The sequence below is a fragment of the Acanthisitta chloris genome, unplaced genomic scaffold (genome assembly GCF_000695815.1).
Source record: "Acanthisitta chloris isolate BGI_N310 unplaced genomic scaffold, ASM69581v1 scaffold21371, whole genome shotgun sequence".
NCBI lineage: Eukaryota > Metazoa > Chordata > Aves > Passeriformes > Acanthisittidae > Acanthisitta > Acanthisitta chloris.
Genome location: NW_008654651.1, coordinates 67066 through 92868, shown reverse-complemented (window position 1 = coordinate 92868; position 25803 = coordinate 67066). Strand labels below are relative to the sequence as shown.

The window sequence follows — 25803 nt, the reverse complement described above, 5'->3', positions numbered from 1 at the left end:
GTTTACTGGGGCTTAATACATATTCTTCTCCATCTGCTTAATTTTGTGCTGTTTTTTTTGCTACCTGCACGATTTTCATTTCTTATTAAAACATAAGAATGGAGTACATAGCAAGATAAAAAGAGCATTAATTCAAGTCTATCTTCATTTTATTCCACTTCTATGAATCTAGAAACTGCTAACAACACATAGGTTCACACACACAAAAAAGAAGTTGTTCTGTATTTCTGCAGCTAAAACCTGAGGTTTTATTTACGTGGGGTTTTTGTTTGGTTTTGTGTTTGGGTTTTAGGTGGATTTTTTTTTTACAGTTTTCTCAATCCTTGATCAATTTTCTATTAAAGATCACCTCAAGATTTGGCTTGAGAAAATGTGTGGTACCAAGTGACACTTCTTTGTATAACAACATTCAAGACACACAGAATGATTAAATAAATACACAAATAGTGCAGATTAGTGTAGTTATATTACAGAGAAAACAGAAACTTCTCATTTATGATACTTCTGTGCTGACTCCTCAGATCATGCTAAGTCTTCAAAAATCCAAAACAAATAAATAGAACTCCAGCTCCTGAACACAATAATAAACTGATCGAAAGTGCACCCCATACTGTCAATATAAATACAAAGAATTAGCAGTCTGTAATCTTTTTCTTCCTGTTTGCTTTACAATGTGCAAGAAAACGTTAGGTTGCCATTTTCCAAGCTCACTGAGCTGATTGGTCACATAACTCCTACTAAATTCAGTGAAAGTTATTTAGCTAAAATCCCTGGTTATCTTAACTTCTATTTTAAAAATTTGTCATTACAGCTAAATTCAGTTCTGAGAGGTAAAGGAACACATCAGGTAATAACCCTTATGAAAAGTACTTTGAAAGTGTTTTCTTACCTCATTAAACCTTGTCACAAGGTCTCCTACAGCATTATGTTCACCATTGGGAGAAGAAAGAATGCTAGCAGATATGGAAGCTTTAATAGATGGCAGCTTGCTTTGACATTCAGCATTACCCAAATCCCTGGTTAAAAAGCAGAGGTAGTCAATGGGTAAGACTTTCCTGTAGAGCTCCTGCTCCTGCTCAGTCAGAATGCTGGCAACCTCCTCTGGGAACTGGATGAGGTGCTGCAGTTCGATCAGCTCTTTGCTGATCCCAGCCACGTTGGAGGGAAGGATGCTGGAACCAGCCATAGATGTACACGCTTGACGTTCTACAACAAAACAAACACAAGATTTATTAGGTTTTGCCTTTTGCTCTTGGACTGTGCTGTGCAAAACCAAGACAACTTGTTATTTTGGTTTGGTTAAACTGTTCATTCATTTATTAAGCAATACACTATGTCCTAACTACTTTCGTTATACTTAAACAACCTAGTATGTTCATTTATTTGTGGATTTCTGCATGTCTCTATATCTGGTAGTAGCTAGATAGCTGGCAACTAGGACTTCTGAGATTATTCAGCCAAAACATGCTTCCTGAGAGATCCAAAGACCTGCTTCAGGCACCTGCAGCCTTGCCAAAACTTCAAAAGGGTCATCTGGACAGACTGTGCCTCTGCTTTGCCTCCACATTAGAGCTACTATGCTAAGCAGTTTGAGGCCTTGACTCTACTCCACTGAGACTCTACTGCCACCAGAAATAGTAGAGAATCATATCATGATAGAATTTTAGGGGTTGGAATGGACCTTGGTGATCATCTAGTTCTCAACACTCATTTGACTCAGATTGCCATTCTTCAGATGGCAGGAGGGAAGGCAGCATTCAGTCAAGAACCTCCAGACGAAATACAGATGGTCCTTGAGTTATCTCAGTCCAATCCTCTACATAGGGACATGATGCAAATACTAGGGATGACATGGTAAAAAAGGCAGGTGGTGCCTGAGGGAAAGGCTCCTTCAGATGGTTTAAGCAATACAACAGCCATTTGGAAAGCAGAAGATCACAGAATTTGATGAATAGGCTAAACAGAACCTGCTCTGCAGAAGCCCAGAAAGAATCACAGAATTTTAGGGGTTGGAATGGACCTTACAGATCAACAAGTCCCAACCCCCTGCCCTGGGCAGGGACACCTCCCACCAGACCAGGTTGCTCAAGGCTTCCTCCAGCCTGGCTGTGAACACTGCCAGGGTTGGGGCTTCTATTCTATTCTGCTCTGTTTCATTCTGTAATGATCATATAAAACCCATGTGGGTCAGCATTTTTCTTCATATTCATCTTGCTGTGAGATAAATTTTATCTGAGATCACTGCATCGTGAAACCAAATGTCCAAATTTACAAAACATTTCTCATCCCTCTTGGAAAATGCATATATTTGGGAGCATGCATGTTTTATCCATTATTACAAAACATTCATGGTAGTTTTATAATATCCTAGCAGTATGTCCCTTGAAAAACAAAACTTTTCCTAAGAAGGAAGAAGCCAAGCTTTTTAAGACTGTGTGGGAAGCATGAAACATCAACACAATGATTCCAAAACAGTGAGTATGGGTCTTCTTACTAGATAACTTTAGAATGGGTTCTTTGAATAATGTTTCAAGAATTACTTAATTGTATAAACAGTCATAGGTATTTTCCCTAAAAATGTAAGTTAGAACTTTCCTCATTCCCAGAAAAAGGAGTTTATATATTTGTATTTTTTCACAAAGTATCTTCAGAGATTTTTCCAGTCATAATGGAGGTACATCCTAGATCTATATTTTACTGATTTTATAGAGACAGAGATATAGATACAGATAAACTCTCATTTCATACACAGAGCAAATATCCTTTCTGTTCTCTAAAAAAAAAATCAATTTCATAATGACTGATTACAATTCAGCCTCTTATAATAAACATAAAATAAGCTACATGAAGTTTCCCCTGTTACATTCATTTTATACAAACTCTATTATTAATCAGTTGGAAGTTAAAAAGACAGAAAATTGCCTTTTCTAAATATATTCTACTAGAAGTCAACCAATGAATTACAGTAGCCCTAAATAAAGTTAAAAAGACAGATTTGCCTTTTCTTAATATATTCTACTAAAAGTCAAAAGATGAATTACAGTAGCCCTAAATAAAGTCTTTGGGCTTCAGAAAGAGCAAAGACAAATTGTTTCTATATCTAGACTGTCAAGCAAAGAACTATAATTGTCTTAATTTGCAACAAGCAGTATATTGATTACATAGTGGGGAATGTGTAACTTCAATGATACTGAAGAATTGCTGTACAATATTGTAGCTATCAAGAAATCTTTAACACTGAAACTCCTGCAAGAAAGACCATGAGGAAAAATGTTAAGAACCCCACACTGAGAAGTCAATGCTGGTTTGGGTGGCAGGTGAAGTGCAGTGAGCTTCTGGGCTTCCTTCCTTTACTTTGATTCTACATGAGACTCCAATTCTGTTTCCTACTTCAGTCTGCATAGAACAATTCTGAAAGCTTTCATAAGAAAAAGGTCTTAAAGCTCCCAAATATTCTCATGTACTGTGCTTTAAAGTCTTAGAGCAAATAAAGTGGATTATTATGTCCAAAAATGTTTGGACAAAACTGCATGAGAAGATGCACTTCCAGAACGCAACTAACACACCTCAATTGGTAAAAAGTTGTAGCTGCAAGCAGTGTCTGATCTCTGGAGCAGGCACTGAGGTCAGGAAAGGACAGCTGGACCAGACAGCTTAGGTCATAGCTCAGCTGCAGGGGATCGTGTAATGCAGGAGACAACAAGTACCACTGACAATGCAATGCCACAGCAATGCTGGTGCTGTGCAAATTCAACATTATTTGATAACTACAGTTATAAACACCTTATATCCATCAATACTGCAGGAAAGGAAGGCATATCTCTGTAAGGAGTGCCTATTCAAGCAGGGACTGATGGAAGAGAGACAATATGTGAATGAAGATGAGCTGTTTCCCGATGCACTGCTTGCTGACAAGATTCAGATGTGCATTCTAAATAATTTACCATTACAATACCAACTACAAAGCCCACTCACATTCACACTTTCCACATTGTCTCACAACTCCAGCTTTGCTCAAAGGCCTCAAAATCTGACAAAGGTTGAGACTGCAATAGGCTAGAGCACTGACCACGATCCCTTGCACACTGCCTTGCCCAAGTATAATCACCCTTCAGGCTCCACTTAGTACAACCTCTCACATCCAAGAACAAAGCTCAACACACCCAAGTGACCAGAGGTAAGATGGTGGCTCCAAAGTGTATATCTGTACTGTCAGAAACTACTAGGAATGGCTTACTAAGACTTGATTTCACTAGACTGACTGTCCATTGATCAAGTTCAGCAGAAAGCTAACACATGGATTTTGAAAGCTTTTAATGAAACCCCATTTAATGAAACCATCATCTTCTGTAACAAAAGCTTCACAACCCAGCTTCAAGCTATCAAAAAGAAAATCCATCCATGGAAGCTAAGCCAAGATAATTCAAGATCAGCCACTGGTATTGCTGAATTTGGAAAAAGATAGAAAATAAATAAAACACTTCCTGGCTCAAAACCCCCTGAAATTCAAACTAACATTTCTCAATTCTTCATTAAATTGGAAGAACTTTATGTGAAATCTCCCGGTAATGTAAGAGTCCATGGAAAAGGCTGCTACAGCAAGAGTGCAGCTGATACCCAAGGAGAGGCACTCAGGCCAAACAGAAATGTGGAGGCTCACAGCTAATGGCTAAAGTACGAATATAAATACTGAAGAAGTAGCAATATAACTTATTTCTGTCAACTATTCCTACATCTATATTTATTTCATCCATAATTCACATCTTTGCAAGTCTTGGTTGTTGGCATATTTTACCTCTCCAGATTCAGATTTTTTATCTTTCCTCATTCCAGTCTTCAGTGCTTTATCACAGAAAATCCAAGATTCTTATTCTCAGCTTTACCACCCTCCATAATTTACCCCCTGCACAGAAGTCTACTCCTTTTTCTATTTGCCTGTACTCAACTAGTGCTTTCCCTGGACTACCTTTTTGTATGTATTTTTGTAGTGCCTAAGACTTTCAGCATTTTTCACTCCAGGAACTGATCTGCACTTCTCTGATTCTCCTGTAAACCTCCCCATCCAGTCTCATATACAAGTCCTCCATCTTTGTGTTGTCAGCTTATGTTCTTCAGGAAACAGATCACATCCTTCTGCACTTCGAATCAAGGCCAGGTCCTTAGATTAACATGCAGAATGGAACCACATTGAGGCCAAAATCACAGTAGTATATTTTACAGCTAAGGCAGGACACAATCCTCACTAAAATCAGAAGTGCTGCAGTAAATGCTTTGTGCTCCACCATATCAAGTTAATGCTAAAACTACCAGAGGAAAATGAGGAATTCATTTGCAAGTTGTCTAAAGCTGAAATTGACAGCTTTGCTTATCCTGCTGATAAACAGCTGAAGCAGATAATCTTTTAAATAGCAAGCATTGCTTTTCTTAATCAAAACAAGATAACCTCTGCTGAGCTTTAAAAAAAGGACTCATGGGTTGGCAGTCATTGCTGATGCACACAGGAACAAAAAGGTCTTCTCTAACAAAAGGATAGTCTATATAAGAATGAGAGAAAAATACACAATGATGCGCCAGGATATTACCTAGCCTAGGCTTGTCATACACTATTAAACACCCAGTCTGAAGAACAATGTGGTTTTATTATTTTTAAAAACTTTCTACAAGGTTTATTAAGGAGCTCTCCTGTCAACAGAGGAACTTCAAATTAACTCAGCCTTTCTTACTACAAAACTTGGAATTTCCATACATCTTGCACAAGTATAGGCTCTATAAAAGCTATACTGAAAAAATAAATTTCAAGCATGCAAGTATGTAAAAACAGAGAAGTTTCAAGGCAGTCTTGAGAAACTGTTTTTTTCCCGGTATTTTTCTCTATTGAACCATATCATGTTTGTGTTTGTTATATTAGCAGGAGGTTGATAGAGGATTTTTTAAATTTGAAATCCAGGGAGGTTCGCATTAAAGAAAAATGCAAAGAAACTTTTATAAATATAACAATTGAAATACTGCTAGAAAGGCTAGTGTTAATTATCTCCAACCATATAATTTTCCTACAGTTGTAAGTTCTGCTAAATGCAGTAGTTATGTGACAATTGATAACAAAAAAGGAAGATTATCCATGCGTTTACCATATTTCTTGTAAAGCTAAAATTAAAAGGTGTTTATTTATAATATTTTATTTCATCATGCACACAGATAATTTATTAATGCATGATGTGATATAAATGTTGGAATGCTGCCATCAGTTTTCTCTAAGCAGAAATTCAGGATTGGGTTTCAGTACAGTAAGTGGAATCTGTAGAAAGACAGAAGGAAAACAAATACAGCCCTGATAGTAATGACACCAATGTCAAAACTGCTAATCTTGTGTAAAATTAGAGAGGCCAACCATGCAATTTGTACTTTGATAAAATCACTTTGCTTTCCAAGTTAGCTGTGACCAAGTAAGGACAGTGGTACAGCATTACTTTCAGCCCAACTCAAACACAGCAGCTCTTACATTTGATACTTGTAGGAATGTGCTATACATATGGGAGCTCATCCTGGGAAAAGACGCTGTATCTTTTAAATAAGCATGATCTCAAAAGAGTAAACCTGCCAAGAAGATGAAAATTTACTTTCAAAAACATTTGATGAATTGAAAAATTAAAAAAAAATTAAAAATTAAAAATGGGTTTGTGTCTTAGTTTTATTTCTGGGTGCTTTTCCTTCGACGTTAACTTTGACAAAAAAACGTATCCTTTCTATACACTCAAACCCCAGCAGTTTGAAAGCCATAAAGTGAAAATTACAATCACTAACAAGTGTTCACTCTAGAAGGCTACTGGGGAGGAATCTGTGATTATGACAAACTGTGTATTCTAAAGCAAAAGACAGATTTCAATAGCTGTAAGAATAAAAGTAATTATTCAGCCTATTATAACATCTCATAACTCAGCTGCTTTTTTCACAACAGACTTTGCTTCCATGACATTACACTGCTGCGACTAAAATTGCACCAAAAACTTGGAGGATTATTTAACAAGTCATGCTATGGTTATCACCTAAACTGTTCATATGCTTTAAGAGGACATATGGACTATGTTTAAAGTGAGAAAATAAAAGCAGACCATGAAAAGCAGTCCAGAAGAGGCCATGAAGTTGCTAAGAGAACTGGAGCATCTCCCCTATGCAGACAGGCTGAGGAAGTTGGGGCTGTTCAGCCTGGAGAAAAGAAGGTTGTGCAGAGACCTCAGAGCACCTGCCAGGAGCTGAAAGGGCTACAGGGAAGCTGGAGAGGGACTCTGTGTTAGGAACTGGTGATAGGACAAAGGGTAATGGATTCAAATTGACGGAGGGGCAATTTAGGTTAGATATTAGGAAAACATTTTTTCCTGTGAGGGTGGTGAGACACTGGAATGGGTTGCCTTGCTGCCGCAACCCTGGCAGTGTTCAAAGCCAGGTTGGATGAGGTCTTGAGCAACCTGGTCTAGTGGAGAGGTGTTCTTGCCCATGGCAGGGGGTTGGGACTAGATGATCTGTAAGGTCCATTCCGAACCATAAAATTCTGTGATTCTCTGGAAAAAAATAAAACCAGCCACAGATGAACAGCTGTCAATATATATAACACAGTGTCCTGCTCAAAAAAGGGGAAAATACACTAAAAAACTCCCCCAAAAAGAAGACATGTATGCAATATATGGCAGTTATTGGAGGACCAGCTTCCATACAGACCAGCATAGCTGGGATAGCATTGTTTCGCTGTCCCTTGGACGTGACATATATCAGTATCATAAAAAACAAACCAACAAGCTTTTGTTAATTTCCTGTTCCTCTCCTATCTAATTAAAAACACATCTCTCTCTCTTTTTATGAACAGGGATTCACTATTATCGACTTTGATTGCAAACAACTCACTCCAGTACCAAAGGGCATCATGCTTAAGTCAGTGGGAAGCTTGCCACAGAACAGGATCAAATTCAACATTAATCTCACTGTAGAAACCATTGAAATTAATAGATCCATTTCTTCTTCAAACTTACTTATGAGTAAAGTAATCAAAGAATCAGATGACACACAGGCTCTCTCTCCAGATACCTAAATCTAGCAGTATGAGCTACCTCTTAAAACTGCCCACCAGCATGGACTGTAAATTATTAGTAGGGGAACTCTGGATCTGTAGGAGCTCTGGATCTACAGGGTAATTGCACTAAATAAAACTGGAGCTCAGTATGACCTGAGATCAGTAAGCAGAATACATTACTCTGAGATGACTCGGACAGAAGATTAGCTAGGGTCTGTATGGATAATAAAAATAATATAGTCGGATAATAATCTTTCCTTACACCAAGTAATATTACTGACACACTCTGAGGGTATAGCATCTTTTTCATGTTTTAGAAACAGCAAAGTTCATAGCTAGTTTAAGCATACCTGCTTTGAGTTTAATTTGATCATGGTAATGATAGCAAGACATTGGAGAAGGTGATCTTCTCCAATGGAGCAGCAGCAAGTCACCGCAATGGGCCAGGTGAAAAGAACAATAGTTTCTACAGTGCAAATGAAAAAGGTAGAAATCACCTACAGAACAGAATTTTTCTGGAAACAGATCACTGTCAAACTATAACACAAATATATTTCTACTGAGGCTGAGATTTTATTGTTAAATAGAACTGTGAGCAATCTGGTCTGTTGGGAGGTGTCCCTGCCCATAGCAGGAAGTTGGGACCAAATGATCTGTAAGGTCCATTCCAACTCCTAAAATTCTATGATACCTGTGTAGAGGATTTAAAATAAGGCAACAAGGATGTTGAAGTATAACTGAATTAAATTCCAATTATATACCACAAAATCCTAACTCCTGAACTGACTGGCATAGTGAAATTCAGCAAAAAGAAAGATATGGAGTGATTGTACCAACAACCACCTACTCCTGAAATCAATTCTTGCTTTAGGAACTGGCAAATGGTTCAGTTTTGAAAACCAGACTCTGATCATATTTTTTTGTTTTGTTTTGCAATTGTAGCATTAATCAAATAAAATCCTAGGGAAAAAAAAGGAAAGTGCTGTATAGAGGTACAACGTAAATTGACTGAACAAGTGACATAATTATCAGGACAGGTGAGAGGCATATGCATGGCAAAGAATTCTTTTCTTTTTTAACCACAAAAGTTGTGGCTAAACATTCTCACAGGGTAAAATCTATGCACAGAGAAACATTCATTCAGATTTTAAAGCTGAGTTAAAGAAGATCAACATCAAGTATTTATTAATATAGTAACTTTAAATTAACAATTACATAGCAATCCTTAAATGTTTCAGGAGTTCCTACCTTCAAGTATGAACTTGAAAACCTATTTAAACTCTGCTTGTGGTTGGATTAGAAGATCCTGATTGTAAATGATATGAGCACTGATATAATACATGAAAGGAATTCAAAGTATCACCACGATTTCACCACACCTCAGCTGCTTTGCCTGCCTCCCACCATCCCCAGTGTACACACTGCCCTGTGTAATTACATCCACACTGCTGCTCACATTTCTGGAAGTGTATCCCAGGGCTTTTACCACTCCACTAGCCTGAGTCATTCATGGAAATACTTTGCAGCATACAAGAGAACTTGGCTGCTTTTCTCTGAATTACCATAGACTGTCAACACGTTTAACCAACCATTTCCTCTCTGTGTGCAGGTTGGATGGTCCTGGATACAGCTGATAGAAACACTCACAGACCTGTCCATAATAAATGGATCAATTGGGTTTTCTTCTGGCTGTAAACTCACAAGCAAAAAGATGCAGAGAATAGCAGCCTAACAGTAGTTTTGACATCAGCAGATCTCAGGACAAAATGCATCCCATTTGGTGCTGATTTTCTGATTCCATTTCAGGGCAACTAGCAAAGAGCTGAGACTGCATCCTCATGCAGAGAATGATTAGCAATGCCTCCAGCACATCTGTATGGGAATCACTGTGGTTTTGTGGCTTAACCCCAGCAAGCAAACATTTCTTCTGAAACAACAGGCTTTGAAGGCAGTGCCCTAACAAATAGCACTGGGGCTAACAGGTTAGTAAATGGATACCTCAGCTACAAAGGGCACCCCATGTTACATAAGGTTTGGCTGAACACAGACGTGCTTACAGATCAAATGGAGAGATGAACCAGCAGTGTGTACTGCCAGAAGTCTGAAGAGATCCACCACTTCGTCTTTAGTCAGAAAGCAGCTTTATTGCTTCCAGTCTCCATGTATGGCAATAGGCCACCTGGGACCTGCTATTTTAGGGAACTTCGCTTATTGCTACAGCTCATGAAACTATATCCTGATTTCATAAGAAGGCTTAGCTATAAATCGGGTAGATAGACAGTGAGTGTCCAGCTGTCTGGTTGAAAATTAGGTCTCAAAAGCTGTTTGATACCAACACATCATCTGTCTTGCTGTGGCATGCTGCAGCACATGCTGTGCATGGCCAGACACAAGACTTCATTGCTTCAGAGGCAGCTATCCTCTTGAAGCCTGGGTGAAGGAACTGTGGGCAATAACATCTGACTTCTAAATCTTCACCTTTACATCATGGTGTAAGAGAAACATGAAAAGGTTGACAAGAGTTTAATATGACAATGCCACAGTCGCTGTTGAACTGTTTGCAGGTTTTTCATTCTTTTCCTGCAATGCAATCCCACCTAATGAATCCATTCCTCTGCAAAACTCTTGAAAATATTCCCAGAAATGTTCCACTTCCACATACATCTCACAAATCTTTCTCCTAAAGGTTGTCACAGTGGTAGTCTAACAGGATTTTCACTTGACTGACACACCAGCAGGAGGATTCTCTATGCAGCATCTGTATTCAAGACCTTTAAAATACTGGATATAAATACAGCACAGCATATGGAATGTGAAGTTCAAAAGCTAAACAAATGTACATATAAATTACCAGATAAATTCCAGATGGTCAAAATGGAAGATTTATGAATTTACTTTGGAAGGAAAAAATATGTTCTAGAGAAAGAACCGTACAATTCTCACTGCAAAATGAACTAGCTACCACTTGAGTTAAAGCAGAACCCAAGCTTTAACCTCACCCCCAAAAACTGATACAAAGCATGTCCAAAATCAAAGCAGGAGTTGCTGTGCATTGACAGAGCAAAATTAAATTAAAATGCATAAAACTTTGAGTTAACTCTGCAATAGGGAAATATCCAGTCATTAAACAGAGCACAAACATCTCAGATCAGGTTCCAATATCTGAGTATTTTGATCAAGATGGTCAAAATTAAACTTATTTTTACTTTTATCCATTTACATAAAGCAGAAATTACGCAATTTTTCAATTTTAAGAATAAAAGAAGTCTGTTATAAATCAGTGAAAATGGGAGAAATTGAAACAAAAATGTAATTAGAGAGTATATATATCCACCTATGGAAAACAAGGGTGTTAAAAATAAGATGTATATAAAAAGTTAGGTACTCATTAAAGCAGAGGCTCACGATAGTGAGTTTTCATATTTTCTTTTAGGAACTTTTTAATTTGAAAGACTACACAAACTCTAGTCCAATAAAATATAGCATTCATACTGTAAATAACTACAACAAAAGACATTTTCAGTGTTTCAGAGCCACAGCCTCGACGCATTCCTTTCTAGCCTGAGCACACAGGTCTTCAACATCAGCAATCCCTGCACTTAGTGAAAGACCTGCTGGATTTACTCCTTGGCTGCACAACTTTTAACAACTACCACAAGCACAAACTCAAACTGCATTTTTGGCTTTAAGATCCTCAGAAACACATTTTGTAACAAGCATCATCTTCCTTACTTTGGTCTTACCCTGAAGACCAGACTGCATGTGACCAGAGACCCTTCAATGACAGGTGGGAAAGAGGAATGTCTGTTCCCTGTCTGGTCCTGCTATCCAAATACTGCACAGAAATGCCTAATTTCAAATAACTATTTCAATGAAAATTGTTTCACTTTGGAAAACAATCATTAAATACAGTCCTTTAAGGTAAACGCAATACGGCTCACAGTGAGTGCAGCAAATACTAAAACTGCCATTGGTATTAGTGGTACAAGAGGAAGACTAGATGCCAAACTGAGAATTTAAGTGCAATTATGTCAAAGAATAACATGAGAATTAAGTAAGATCTGATGAGTGCACAATTCTTAGGATTTATTATTCTTGCCTTTAGAATTTTCATGTAAAAGACAACTTGGTGCATGCTACCAGATTCCCCACAAGAAGCAAAAGGCAGGCAGATCTGCTGCAGAAGGTATTTTGGTTATTATTCTTACTGATTATTGGAACAAAATTAATCCAAGTCACACCCAGTAAAAGCAACAACACTTGATTAGACGTTCCCAGTTTAAGCCCTGAAGCTTAGCAGTGAAAGAATTTCAAAGGAACGCAATGCACTTGAAAAATGTTTGATCAATTCAGATGTTTCATCTTTCTGTTGTGCTTTTAGCTACCTAAACATAATCCAATCATAACACTAGTTTCTTTGAGATCTGTCCTCTACATAATTATTTTACAGAAGTATAGAGTAGAAGCACTAACAGCAAACACTGCTAATTGTGCACTTGTGTTCAAAGTATCTTTGTGATCTGCTAAGGAACATTTGTCACTTATTTTATATTTGAACTGTATTTATATTTGAAATTTTATTACTTTAAATATTTTATATTTATATTTGAATAATATATATTCAACTTCTTATCCACATAACAGTAGAACTTAGGAAATCTACACTTTTGCCACTTAGCTTTGGTGAGGATTCTATCACTCACTTTACTGCGTGCTCTGAATATTCCCTAATGATGAGAACAATCTGTGAATGGGAGAATTATTGTATCAACTATAATTTAATTTGATTGCCAAGGTTTTTAGATTTCAAACAAAAACAAAATCCAGGAAATAGATCTGTATTTAAACCAATGCAAATGCACAGAAAGGCACTAGTACAAATCAGAGAAAACTGCATGGTGTACTAAGGCATCAGTCAAAAAACTGTATTGGAACACCACAAAATTACCATGTCAGCAATGGACAGCAGGAAGAACCTACCAAGAACAATTTGGCCTTTCAAAGAGCTGTCATAGAAAGTACCAGAATTTACAAAGATACTTAGGAAAGAGTTAATAAGAATAGTGAGTTCTATGTTGTACAAAGAAATATGGCAATAATTCTACCTCTAAGTTCAAAATTCACTATGCAGAGAAAAGTGGTAAGACATTCTCTCCTACAAGAATAAATGAGTGAACCAAGGACACTAATTACAAAATATGAAAAAATGAAGACAAATTATGAACAGGAGATAAACTGATGGATTTCCCAACAGGGTGAAGGGCAAGGCTCATAATCTTAATTCATAATCATTTAGCACTTGCACTTCATTATTAAAGAAATGGCTTTAAAGCCATTTAAGACATACTAAGAGTGTTCACTGGAATTGAACAAAAAGAGAGGGCGACGTTTGAGGTGTGAAAATGAATACATAATTAATTGATGATGGGCAGACAGTAACCTGTCTGCAGCTACAATATCCACTGAGACTGCTATGCAAAAGGTGCATGGCCCTTCTCACATGTCCTACAGTGCCATGTCAAGGTGGTTTGCTACCTCTACTCTACCCCCACATATCCAGAGCTGTGCTACTCCCACTTAGGTTTCTGCATTTGAAATATCATTTTGTCTGTGTCCTGTTTAGAGTGCACAAAAACACAGAGGTAAAAACATGTCTTTGCTGTAATCCTTATGTGTACTCCTAAATAAACACAGGTACAACCTCTTAAATTAAAAGAATTAAGGCTAACTATTGCAGTTGGACCACAAGATCTTGTATGCCCCTTCCAACTGAACTATTTTGAATTATTCTGTTCTACATATCACTTATGTTTTTTCCTTCTAGTTGGAATTAAATGAGCACTATCTTCAAAGCTAGTATTAATTCGGTCACATTTATGAACTACCATAAAAGCAATGTTAGACTATATAGACACAGCGTCAAGTTAAGCAGTATAAAAGGTACTTTGGCTTAAAAACGAGTTTAACAACTGATAAATGTCTTCAGCATTTATTGGTTGTGATGGAGAGCCCATAATGAACACAATAAAAAGGATATTAAGTGAACACAAATGACTAGAAATGGACTTTCCTCTTTCTCTGAGAAATTCAGTATCACGGGCTAAGTATCAAGTGCTGAGTGTTCTCAGGACAAAAAGTAAACACCTATTTTAAAAGAAAAACACGAAAATATATCAATCACATAAGCCTGAGACAAGGAAAGCCTGTAACTCAAGAAGAACAAAATTAAATGACTGCCATACCATATTTTTTTTCAGAAGGGAAGCAATTCAGCTCTTTTCTTCTGTAAACTACATCCTCTTCTAACTTGGGAAAAGTAAAACCAATCTCTCTACCTAGAATAGCAGCAGTCCTCTTAGTTACCCCTAATCTCACATTTTTTCCTAAGTTGCAATTTGAATGCATGTTTCCAGTGTTGTACAATACCTGCTTGGTAAAGACCAATTACCACAGATAAGTTTACTGAGTAAAGAAAAGGATTGCATAATGAATTTACAAAAATCAAATGAAAGAAGCTATTCCTCATTTTAGAATGCAATTTCCAAACTTTAAAGGGCATTTTTAAATGCAAATATCTAATTACACCAATTACCAGAAAACTTTTAAAAGAGTTGTGACATCCTTAGCAAGCTCATTTTTTCTCATAAGGAAACTAAAGGAAGTTCATATACTATTTTTATAAAAGATTAACATGCACTTACAACTTCCCATCATAGTAAGTCATGTTTGTAATGTTATATAAGTATTCTATCATGCCAGTGTTTCTTCTAAGAAGTATTGCTACTAGCCAGCTATTCTTAGCAAGGTTTCTGGAATCACAAAGCCTGTGCCAGAAGCACTACTTAAAGGATGCTGGGCGGCATTTGAAAAGGAAAAAGAGAAATACCCAGCAAAACACAGGTCACTGTGATCCTCCCACTGACACACAGAACACATCGAATGCACAGTCACATACTTTCAGTGAGCACATCTTTTAACTTCCATGAAATACAGTGGTGGATGGAAACTTAAGCTTATTAGAAATCCCTGAATCTTTTACTTCTCCTATGCCAAAAGGTAAAGCTCAGTAAGCGAAAAAACACAGCTGTATGAACAAACTAGAACATTTAACAAAGTACCAGAAAGTAAAGAACTTACCGACAGAATAAACAGGCAATTGTACATGAATTTACAATATTTTCATTTCTAGAAATCCTAACACTCCTGTAGATTATAGCAATCAGCAAAATATGCATGAGTCTCAGCTCCCCCAGATGACCTTAGGTATATGCATCCACTTACATAAAAAATTCATAATGGAAAGCGGAACCACCAAATAATTCTTCTGGACACTGATCCTTTGATTACTTAACATTCAGTTCCATAAAATTTAATTTCTTTGGTTAAATTACTTCTAGAACTGTATGGCAGTATGTACAAATTGATCTGCAAACCTATTAGGAGAATCAGCAAAATCACATTTCAAGCTGAATTATTTGTTGACCAGTACAGTCTTGCAGCAAATTGCATGGGCCTAATCACAAAGAATGTGTTTCCTCACAAACTACAGCTAAGGTCTTAATATCTCAATTTGTTATTTTCTCATTTCAAAAATAATAGTAATAACATTTTCTTAATATGACCTCGCAGTTATATACATAACCTTTTTTCTTACCGCTTCTTAATAGCCTATTTGGCTTATGAAATTTCCACTCTGTTTCTATTAGGTCTCTCTTTTCAGTTTATTCCAATGGTTATGAGTTAGCCAGGCTAACGGACACAAACCACACAAACTACTAAGTTGCCTGCTGAAGTTCAGTGATGCCCTCGAAAGCTGTTCTGAAGCATCCATCTGTCCCAATGGAAATGCTGCTATGCTTAGCACAACTATCAAGTCCGAGTAAGATTCTACAGCCCTAAGACAGTAAAGCTGAAAAAATTTCATTTCTTTCTTTCAGATGTATTTAAATTACAGAGTGGAGGAGCCTGTGAGATTCAGCCTCAGAACCGAAATCTGCTGTACGACACAGGAGTCTAAACCTCAGTGGGATTAGTAGGATACAGCAGACTGCAGAGACCTGGGCAGGCACATGTCTGCAAGTCAAAAGAAGCAAAACAATAACAAAAACAATAACAAATTACTAAATCAACCTTAACTTCATAATAGATGTTTCAACACCTACGACTTGCCTCAATATCACTTACTTCTTCCTGCCTCAAATATAAAAGCTTTATGTACTTATTTATCCATGCAATCTTTTTGTAATGCCTCACTAATGAATTTCTGTAGACTAAACCCTGCCATAAGAAACTATTTTCTCTGTGTTTAATTCATGAAATTTGGGAATCGGTGTAAACTAAATTAACAAAGATATGGTTATACAAGATTGGGTTTAGGCAAACTGAGGTAGCTATATGTATTATACTGCTGTAACCAGTTATCTTGTGAAAAATGAAGGTATTTATTCCATTTGGCTTTCACAGGATTAACACACTTGCTACATAAAAGCTCTTCTAAACAGTCACAAGGTTTTTTAGCGAATTGTGTCTTTGTCATTAGCCTTAGCATATTATACTAGAAAGGGTGTTTGCCATTGTTTCCTGACATGAAAACTTTCAAAGTTTGTGATTTTGCTGTCTGAAAACAAACTTGAAACCAGTACCTTCCCCAGATTTTAAGAAATCTCCCTTAACCTAAAGACTTCAAATGCAATTAATTCCTTCTTTAAAAGTACATAGTGACAATAAGACTTCTCTTTCTTGTCCTTGTGGTGCCACTGATACGTGTACCTGCTTAGGTTTAAAATGGAGTTAGGGCCAACCTTGTCAACAATATCATTCAGACAGAAGAAAATAAAAGAACTAGGAAAATAAAACACACCAGTCTTGCTTTGTGCAGAGCTGGACTAGATGACCAGCACAGTCCCTTCCAACCCAAATGACTCTGGAATTGTTACATGGCAGATTAGCATTTTACCTTACAAACCTCACTTCAATACTGAAGTAAGAAGTAGTTGAGTCAGTGTACACATTGTAGATCTATTGGAAATAGAATATTGGAACTGCTATAAGGCAAATAAAATACAAATGCAAAATTACCATTTTCACACTTTTTACATGGTTTATGGAAAAGGCAAAGAAAGCAAGTATGCTTTTTAAAAGATATGACATTTTATACATAAGTATTTTTTTTAAAGATCATATTTTTGCAAAAGTGAGCAATGTTATACACAGAGACTGCACAAAACTTTGGATAAAGTAATTTCATATTTGTGTGACCAAAATGTTTATGAATTTATATTGAATTTATCCAAATATTTTGCCCAACCACTTAATAGCTTTTTCAAAAAAATATTCTTAAACTAAAAAGGATCAGCTTTTCGTTCTGAAGCTGATATATATTTGTTCTTTTAAAATCATATATTTCCATACAGGCAAAGCAAGAGCATTTTTTTTGATGTTCAATACGAGTTTCATTTTGTGAAGCATCTGGCTGGGGTTTTATGCACAAAATTGTCTAATATTTTGGGGGTTTAGGAGCAAACAAAAATCCTAGTTATTGTCACAGTTCTATCTTTGCAAACAAGAATTCTAATTATATTTTCATTTTTTCCTCATTGACTTTTTTAAAGCAATTCACTCTATACATGGTCATGGAAAATACCTAAAGATTTTCCTCCCAAACACTAAGCTTGTATGCAAATCCTACCACCATCTTCCAGACAACCAGTACCTGAAGCCAGCACTTCTTTTTTGTGTTCCATGCACATATTGGAATGGGTTGTTGGCAGCTATTAGGAGGCTTCACATTCACAAATCCTGTACCTCTGAGGTGGACATGAACTAAATGAACTATGTGACTTAATTTGCTCACTTCTAGTACTACTCTTATAGAACTGCAAATTATGAAGACCTAAAACCTAGAAGAAAATTCTACCTTTAAGGCTCATTTTCTCTCTCAAACTGAAGTCGCTGTTAAACTTTAATACTAGCAAAACTATTTCATGGTGCTTTAATGTATGACACGGCAAATAGGTTCATAAAATGTTAATTACACTTTCCCAGTAAGGTGCCTACACTAACACAAACCCAGAACTAACTCTTCCCAGCAAACATGGCAAAAGAATTCTCGTCTGACCACACTGACCACTTAGTTACTGTACTGGTTTCTTAGCTTGAGTTATTAATGCCATAGTGGTTTATTGCCATTAACACTGTATTTGTAAAAATTTATTTACGAATAAAACTGAAGTTTTCAAGATCTCTTAAAAGATCTATCAAGTCTTTAATGTACAAATTCTTGCATGACCTTGTGGAGCTCAGGATAGTTGGCTACCTGAAAATAAACCTGGACATTTGGCACATTTTGCCCTTCTGAGATTTGCAAAAGTCTCAATACACTTTCAGTGACTGCAGTTCTAGAAACTCAGAAAAACAGGAATTTATTTGGAAAAAATCTTATAAGAACTACTGGAATAGGTCAAGCATACCTATGACACTTCAACAACTACTCCACTTTTAAAAGGAAATATCCATGCCATAGAAATTTTTGCTCCATTTCTCTGCAGGTCTTTGCAATTTAATTCTGAACAGCAAATCCAGGTGAATAACTTCAGAGCAAATCTTTTCCAAAGCTAACATTAACATAGGAAAAGGCATTTGAAGCAATAGTTTTTTCAGACTGAGAATTCTTTTTTCCTCCTCACAGAAAAATGCTCTCAGAAGACACCACTCCTGCCTGTGGATGGGGGTGAAGAGAGGAGACCTAATGCAATAGCATCAGATCTAATCCTTTTCTAGATCTCAATACTTCTTAAAGAAAGCTGAAAATGTGCATGAAATCTGTTGTACCAAGTCCAGGGAAATGTAGGATAAAAATACATAATTGCTGTACAATTGTGCAAAGCCCTTTAAATTAAGCAGAAGAAATTACAGGTACTTTTAGCATTAAATTGCATTTCTATTTCTTTCATTCTTGCTTTGAAATATTTTAAATTTGTGCTTGATAAATCTCACTGGCAAATTACTTATTTCAGAATCATTAAAATGTGTAGAAATGTGCTTTTAATGTAACTACTATTTCCAAAGCTGGTACTAAAATATTAGAAAACTTTTCCTTAAAGAAAAACCAAACAAATCATGCCCCAAGAAAAATTTCCATATCAGCTTATTTTTTAGAAAATGCTTATACCATTCTACCTCAAACCAAAGCTAAAAACATTACAAAACAGACTCTGAGCTGAAATAACCACAATAATTTTCTGTCCCTTTCTTGTAATCCTACTAGGTGTCTCAGATTTGTTATCACTGCCTGAATGAAGAGATTAAAACCACCATTATTTCACAATTCATCCAGATACACTTGCTATCAGGGTGGGTTTTTTGGTGTGCTGCCTAAATCGCTGAGGTGAAAGGAACAGTGTTGACAACCAAGACAACCTTTGTATCGAGATGGGATATTATCTCTCTGAATGGCAAATGTTTGTCACAGCCTTTAGCTAACAGCCAGATTAGGGAAATGGGAGGGTTAGCACATAAAAGACATTCCTTTCACAGAGTAAAATATTATGAACACTCATTCGAGTTACACATGACAGTTAAAAAAAAGGGCAAATAGAGGTTTTTCTTTATGACCAATTAGTAGCAAAGTATAGCCTTTACATGCTGCTATGCACCCAGGTCATTCAGAAAGGGGAAAAAATAAACTGCCTTAAGCACCATAAAACAGAAATTGGTTGCAAGTTATAAAGGTATACTGGTGATCTCAGAAGAAAAAGTTGCTAAAGAAAAAAGCAGCAGTGGACTTGCACTCAAAAAAATGATACTAACTTTTAATACTTGAGTCCTTTATAAACTTAAGAAAAAATAATAACTACCTGGTTCTAGTGCTTTTAAAAGTACCAACATACATATTTTGCCCAGCATTTATTGTAAGAGTCACTTGTTTTTTGGAAAAGAAGAAACTAAGGGATGTCCCACAACAAAATTTGATATTGAAACCATTGCAATGTGACCGAATAAATGCAAAGTATTTACCTAAATTACTTAAAAATTTATATTGCATTGAGAAATACCAAATACACACTTAACACATTATTTCATACTGTTCATATGAAATCCTTCATTTCCCACCCAGAAACAGTTCTGTATCCTTTAAGCAGTGTCATTTAAATGCAGCCAGTAGAGATCTAACATTAGATTAGAAAACCGTCACCTATTTTACTTCTAACTCTGGAGGTAAAATTATCACTTTGATTTAACTACCTACATATAAACTTAACCATGTCCTACAGGCTATGGAAAGGCAAATCTTACCAGCAAACGTGCCTTCCATCGAATCCTAGATTCCTCCTAAAATGTCAGAAGAGCAGGTACTTCCCGTACCACGAAAAGCCTGCACGCTGCACTTGTCCAAACTAACAGTCAGGCAACAGCTGCTCAGTTTAAAGCTACAAACTGTGGCAAAATGCATAACTGACATGCCTTGTGTAAGCCATGAAGAAGACATGCATTTGGCTGGCTCCCTGAAAGGTCAGGTTACCCACCTCCCCAGATAAAAGCTGAAACACTAGGATTCGAATGGAAGGAAGTTTAGAAATTAAGGACGAGCACACATCCTGCTAAGACTAAAAGCATTTGATTTTGACAGCAGAGTTATAAACAAGAATGATTTTAATTCTGCTGGATTTTTTGTCTTTAAATATATTAAGAAATAAGTTAGCCAACACTCAAGCTTTTGTACGAGTCATATTTTTATCAGTGTTGTTTAAACAGGCCAAAAGTAATAAACGGAATTAGTTTTGTTTTAGGAAACTTCAGCTGAAGCATTACAAAAACCACCACATGGGTTTCTTTATTACCACACACTCTACCTTTACAGTTATTACGCTCTCTGCACTAGCCACTCTAATAAAAGGCAATAGCATTAGCTTTAATGGGACAAAGGGCTGTGACTTAGGCAACCACCCAAAAGAGTTGCTTTGAGAGGCAAAGAAGAAAACCTCCCTGAGGCTTCCAGAAGTGTGATTAACTGCAAAGAAATTACAAATATGGAGAATAAAAAAGAGCATAGCCTCGCACACTGCATCTATGTTCATAAAATAAATTGACACCAAAACTCTGCCTTGATCCCACAGTCGTTATTACCAGCCTCTGGCATTTTTATCAATTCTTTTCTTCATTCTAACCTTAGCCTTGTCTGCAGACAGTTTGCATCATTTTTCCAAGCAGCAGGACGGCATCAGTGAAAAGTTAGTTATGAAATTTGCTAGCGTACACAGGAGCGAAAAACAATACACTGACACAAGAAACCTTTCTCCATTTCCCCAGGAAGTGTGAGAGAGAGATCCGTGCAGACCTGGAATGTGAGCAGTACACTTGGAGACACTTTGTTTATACGGTGAATATACGTCTTGTCTGAGAAATCCCTACTGGAGGAACTATCATGGGACCTGGGCAACACACCAGTATTTTTTCATTGACACCACCAGTGTAATCTTTCTTAAGTGGAAGAGTAATTTAGTGTTGTTTCCAACTTGCAGCTGAAAATTAGTACATTCAGATTTCAAAAAAATTCATGTTAAAGATGATAATACAAAGATGCCAATGGGGATATAACCTAGAATGTTAACATTAATTTTAGTTATAAATATCAATTGTATTAATGCTATCTCACTACAAATACACAAAATAAACCATCAAATTAAATATCTCTCATCATTATAGGTTCAATATGAAGGAATTTTTCATTAGTAACAAAAGCAAATATCTGAAAAAGGAAAAAAATCAGAATGTTCTCGATTCTGCAAAGAAAACTGTACAGTATGTCTTAGAATTTAACAAAAAAAATGTGTCTGGAGAGAAATAAAACAGCATTATCCTACAAAAGATGATTTTTCTCCTAATCTGTTTCCTAGAAACAAAACTTCAAGGGAATCTTTAGAGATGACTCTTGAGTCATCTTGAGGTTTGAGTCCTTAGGGTTTTTTGCTCATGATTGACATGCTAACATAAACATACCAAAAAAGTTCCATTCTACACTTTAAAAGTTCCCATGGACACTACTTTTACAAGGCCCATTCAAACAAAAGTTCAGACCTTTAAAATAATAAACAATAAGAAGCAGTTCAGGGATTAACTCTCTGCACTTAGAATCCCATTTCATTTTTACTGAAGACTAATTAGTCCTCATTAAAAAAAATAAGAAATTTGTAAACTGACAACACTTTGCACAAACTTCTGCTCTCTTAACCTTCATCCACATTAGTATATCCTTCAGTTCCTTCCTCACAGCAAACCTCTAATAATAGAAATGGATTCTGTGAATTTAAACTCTTTCTGGTGGTGGAAATAACACCTATAGACTACTGACAACAACACTGCTGCAAACTGAGACTCAGATACACAGGTTAAAGGATCATCAGTGTACCAAAACTGCCACACAGTATTACTGGAACTATATAAAAACTACACAAAATCATCTGAACCTCAGTTGTGTTCCTTAACAGCTTAGCTCTATACATGGGTTAGGATATTCAGATCCATACAGACATGTACCTTCCTATACCTTGAGTATTTTTTAGAAACAACCCTTGGGGACCTGTCATGTCCAAAGGAGCAGTTTTACAGATGCAAATAATTTTAATTCTTTTGCTTCGATTGCTGACACTGGTTAACATCAATCTACTGCCTGGATCACTTATGTGTCTTTTTACCTTGCAGTAATACTCCTTACTGAACACAGAAAGAGGACTTTAAGGGCAAGACAAGCTATGCTGGCAGAACTTAAATCTTTGTGCCTATAGTGTATTAAACACATTGGATTAAAGGAAGTTTTTGTTAAATTAATGTTGACAAGGATCCTCCTCAAGACTTTATCCTACTACCCTACAACCTGGCTGCAATCAGGCCTGGCCAGACGGTGACTGACTGTAGTGATCTTTCTCTTCTCCCAGTTTACAGAGACAACCATCATAGCCAGCTCTAGATAGTCCCAGGTGTCCCTTCACTACAGCTGTCCTCAAATCTTTCTCCTCTTTTCCTGCCATCTCAGCCTTGATCTGTGTTTCCTGCCATGTCACTTTTCATTCTCTTCTTAAGCAGGTGATCTGCATTTGTTCCTGCTCTTCTTGACCTACGTCCTGGAGCCAACAGAGCAGGCATGAAATCCTTGTTTCCTGACTCACACCCTTGCCTCAGGCCACATTATCTAGTTACAGTCTGGCCTAACTCATGTATTTGATTTTCTCTCCTATACTGCATTGCCTGACTCATCATCTTACCACAGATTCTCAGTCTAAGACACATTTTGTCTCTTCATTTCAGCAAATTTGGCTTTATCCCTCACTCTAGACAGTCTTAACATTTGGGCCCAAATGCACAGGGACCAGCTAAATCATGTTGGCTTTTCTAAATCTGTGTACATCAAGGTTATTATGGCCCAAGACTCCAAGTTATCAGGCAACTGTCTCAACTTCAGGGATCCTGGGATTTCCCCGATATTGTAACAAGACACCTTGTGCAAGGAGTACAAAAAACAGCAGTGGGAAAAGCCACAGAGACTTGGGCACCTGTTTGGTGCCCAGTCTTTGCAGATGCAAAAGTTTGTCTACAGAAAAGTGGTAATCTCTAAATTCTGTGGGATGAATGAAGTAGGTTTTCTTAAGATCAATGCAGTCTGCCTCCATGCTCATGATAAATTCGTTTCCTGTTGTCTATTTAACAAGTCCCATTGAGCTTTCTTTGGAAGACAAACAACAATGATCAAAGACATAGACTGATTTATGTCACAGAAAGTGGCATTAGACTTGAACAGCTTTGAGAGATGCTAAATGAAGAGAATAGTGGTACAAAATGTTTGCAGCCTGTTCTGTCCTCAGACAGTTCTTTTTACTTCTCTTTCTTTTTTTCTGAGATTACAAAATAAGGGTAGGAAGAGTACAAGTTTCTTTCCAACAGTAACTCGAGCTATAGGTATCAGATGCAAAGTACAAACATTTTCACATATTCTGGCTCCATCTTTAAGATTAAGAAGGACACAAAATGTTTTCTCACTTTCTCCATAAAAATGTCAACACCACATAAACTGTGACAATGACTGACCCTTCAAATATGATTCCAGTGAAAGTTCTGGCCTGTTCACAACTTCTGTAACAATCAATTTGTAAGAAACAGAACAGGCTGAGAAGCAGGATTTCCTTTCTGCAGAAAAAAAATTTGGTTTAAATCCAAATCCCATTGAAAAAACACTCTCAAACTTTTACTAACCAAAAATTCTGAGTTATGTACAGAGGTACTAAAACAGGCCAGTCAGAATCTCTTCAGTGTTCATATGTAAAAATTATGTTCCCTGTAGCAACAAAGATGCTGACAAGGATGTGAATGTCACTGACCAGCTGTGGGAACTCCAGGCATCTGTGGTTCCCGGGAGTCCACTCTCAGACTGTGCCTGTGCTACAGGGCCCAGAGTCACAGCTCCTCTGTCGGGAGCCTGACAGCTCTGTGAGCCATCTGAGAGCAGAGCTTGCAGGCTCACTGCCTCAGGCCCAAGACATGACTCTCCTACACAGCAGGATCTACATGAGGTTTTAAAGACTCCCAGTCTCAGATCCACGTGACTAGGAATTCTGGCTTCGGAGGTCTAGTATGTTTGGAAGCCTTCTGTGGAACTAACAACACTGGCTGCCCACAAGACTGTCCTAGCCCTGGGGACTCAGAGCATTTAAGGTCCTTAGCTACCGAACAAAACCTTAGAATAGTGTTCCCTGGTGTTGGACTGCTTGTGACTTCAAGGTTCATTGCTCAGGTCACTAAGTAACTCCAGAATGACTGAACAAAAAGAGTTCACAATATACTCAGTGCTAGGGAGACACAAACGCAGGAGGCTATGCCAGTACTAGGGACACTGTTTGCAGGATCCCTCTTTCCAGGGCAGATATTACATAAAAGCCCTAATTACAGGGTGTATAAAGTCTTGGAGAAGGCTTCCTTTTACATCATGAAGTTTTAAAACCATTAAAGTGATGGGCTCCTCTCTAAAATGGACCATACAAGAGAGTGCTGAACTTTACCTCCAGAAATTGCAAACATTCTGAAAGAAAAGCAGCAGAATGTTGTCTGGTCCAGAAGAGGTCCTCCAAACACAAATCCAACAGCCCTTGAGATCTTTTCAAGACTGGCTGATACAGACTGGTTTTAACAAACAAATTTACTCCCACTTTGGAAGCTTTTTAAGAAATGTCTTGTAAATCATTCCAAGGGCATTAATAATTACTCTAGAGCTGACAACCATCTAAATTGCATCCATGGTTTCCTGTCTGTACTGAAGCTTAACTTCTACTGTGGAATTCAGTAGTCCACTCAATGTCCCCTATGCATCAGGACTTATATACTTGTCAGAGCTGTAATTTTCTAAATAGCTCATGACTTTCTGGCCAGGAAAACTTCATTCTCCCTCACAGTTGTTTACTAGTGATCAACACAGGCACACAAACTACATTTATGTGGTTTTTTCTTACTGGTAAGGAAAAAAGGAAGAGTTTTTGGATTTGGGACCAAAACACTGTGGATAACACAGGGATGTTTTAGCTGTCACTGGACAGTGCTTACACAGCTTCAGCCTTTTCTGTTTCTCATGCTGTCCCATCATGCCAAGTGGGCTGAAGGTGCACAGAAGGTGGGAAGAGACACAGACAGGACAGATGGCCTCAGCTGACCAAAGGGATATTCCATGCCACATGACAGTGCTCAGCAGTAAAAGCTAG

The 25803-nt window shown here is 37.2% G+C and overlaps 1 protein-coding gene across 1 annotated transcript in view; it reads right to left on the bottom strand.

Annotated features, from left to right (window-relative positions):
• Positions 1-25803, bottom strand: part of LOC103810720 (1-phosphatidylinositol 4,5-bisphosphate phosphodiesterase epsilon-1-like) — a gene marked incomplete at its 3' end in the record, with an annotated part of 100277 nt that overhangs the window by 29021 nt on the left and 45453 nt on the right. Inside the window, 1 exon segment of the mRNA XM_009083636.1 lies at positions 890-1206. Within this exon segment, the coding sequence (XP_009081884.1) occupies positions 890-1206 (317 nt within the window).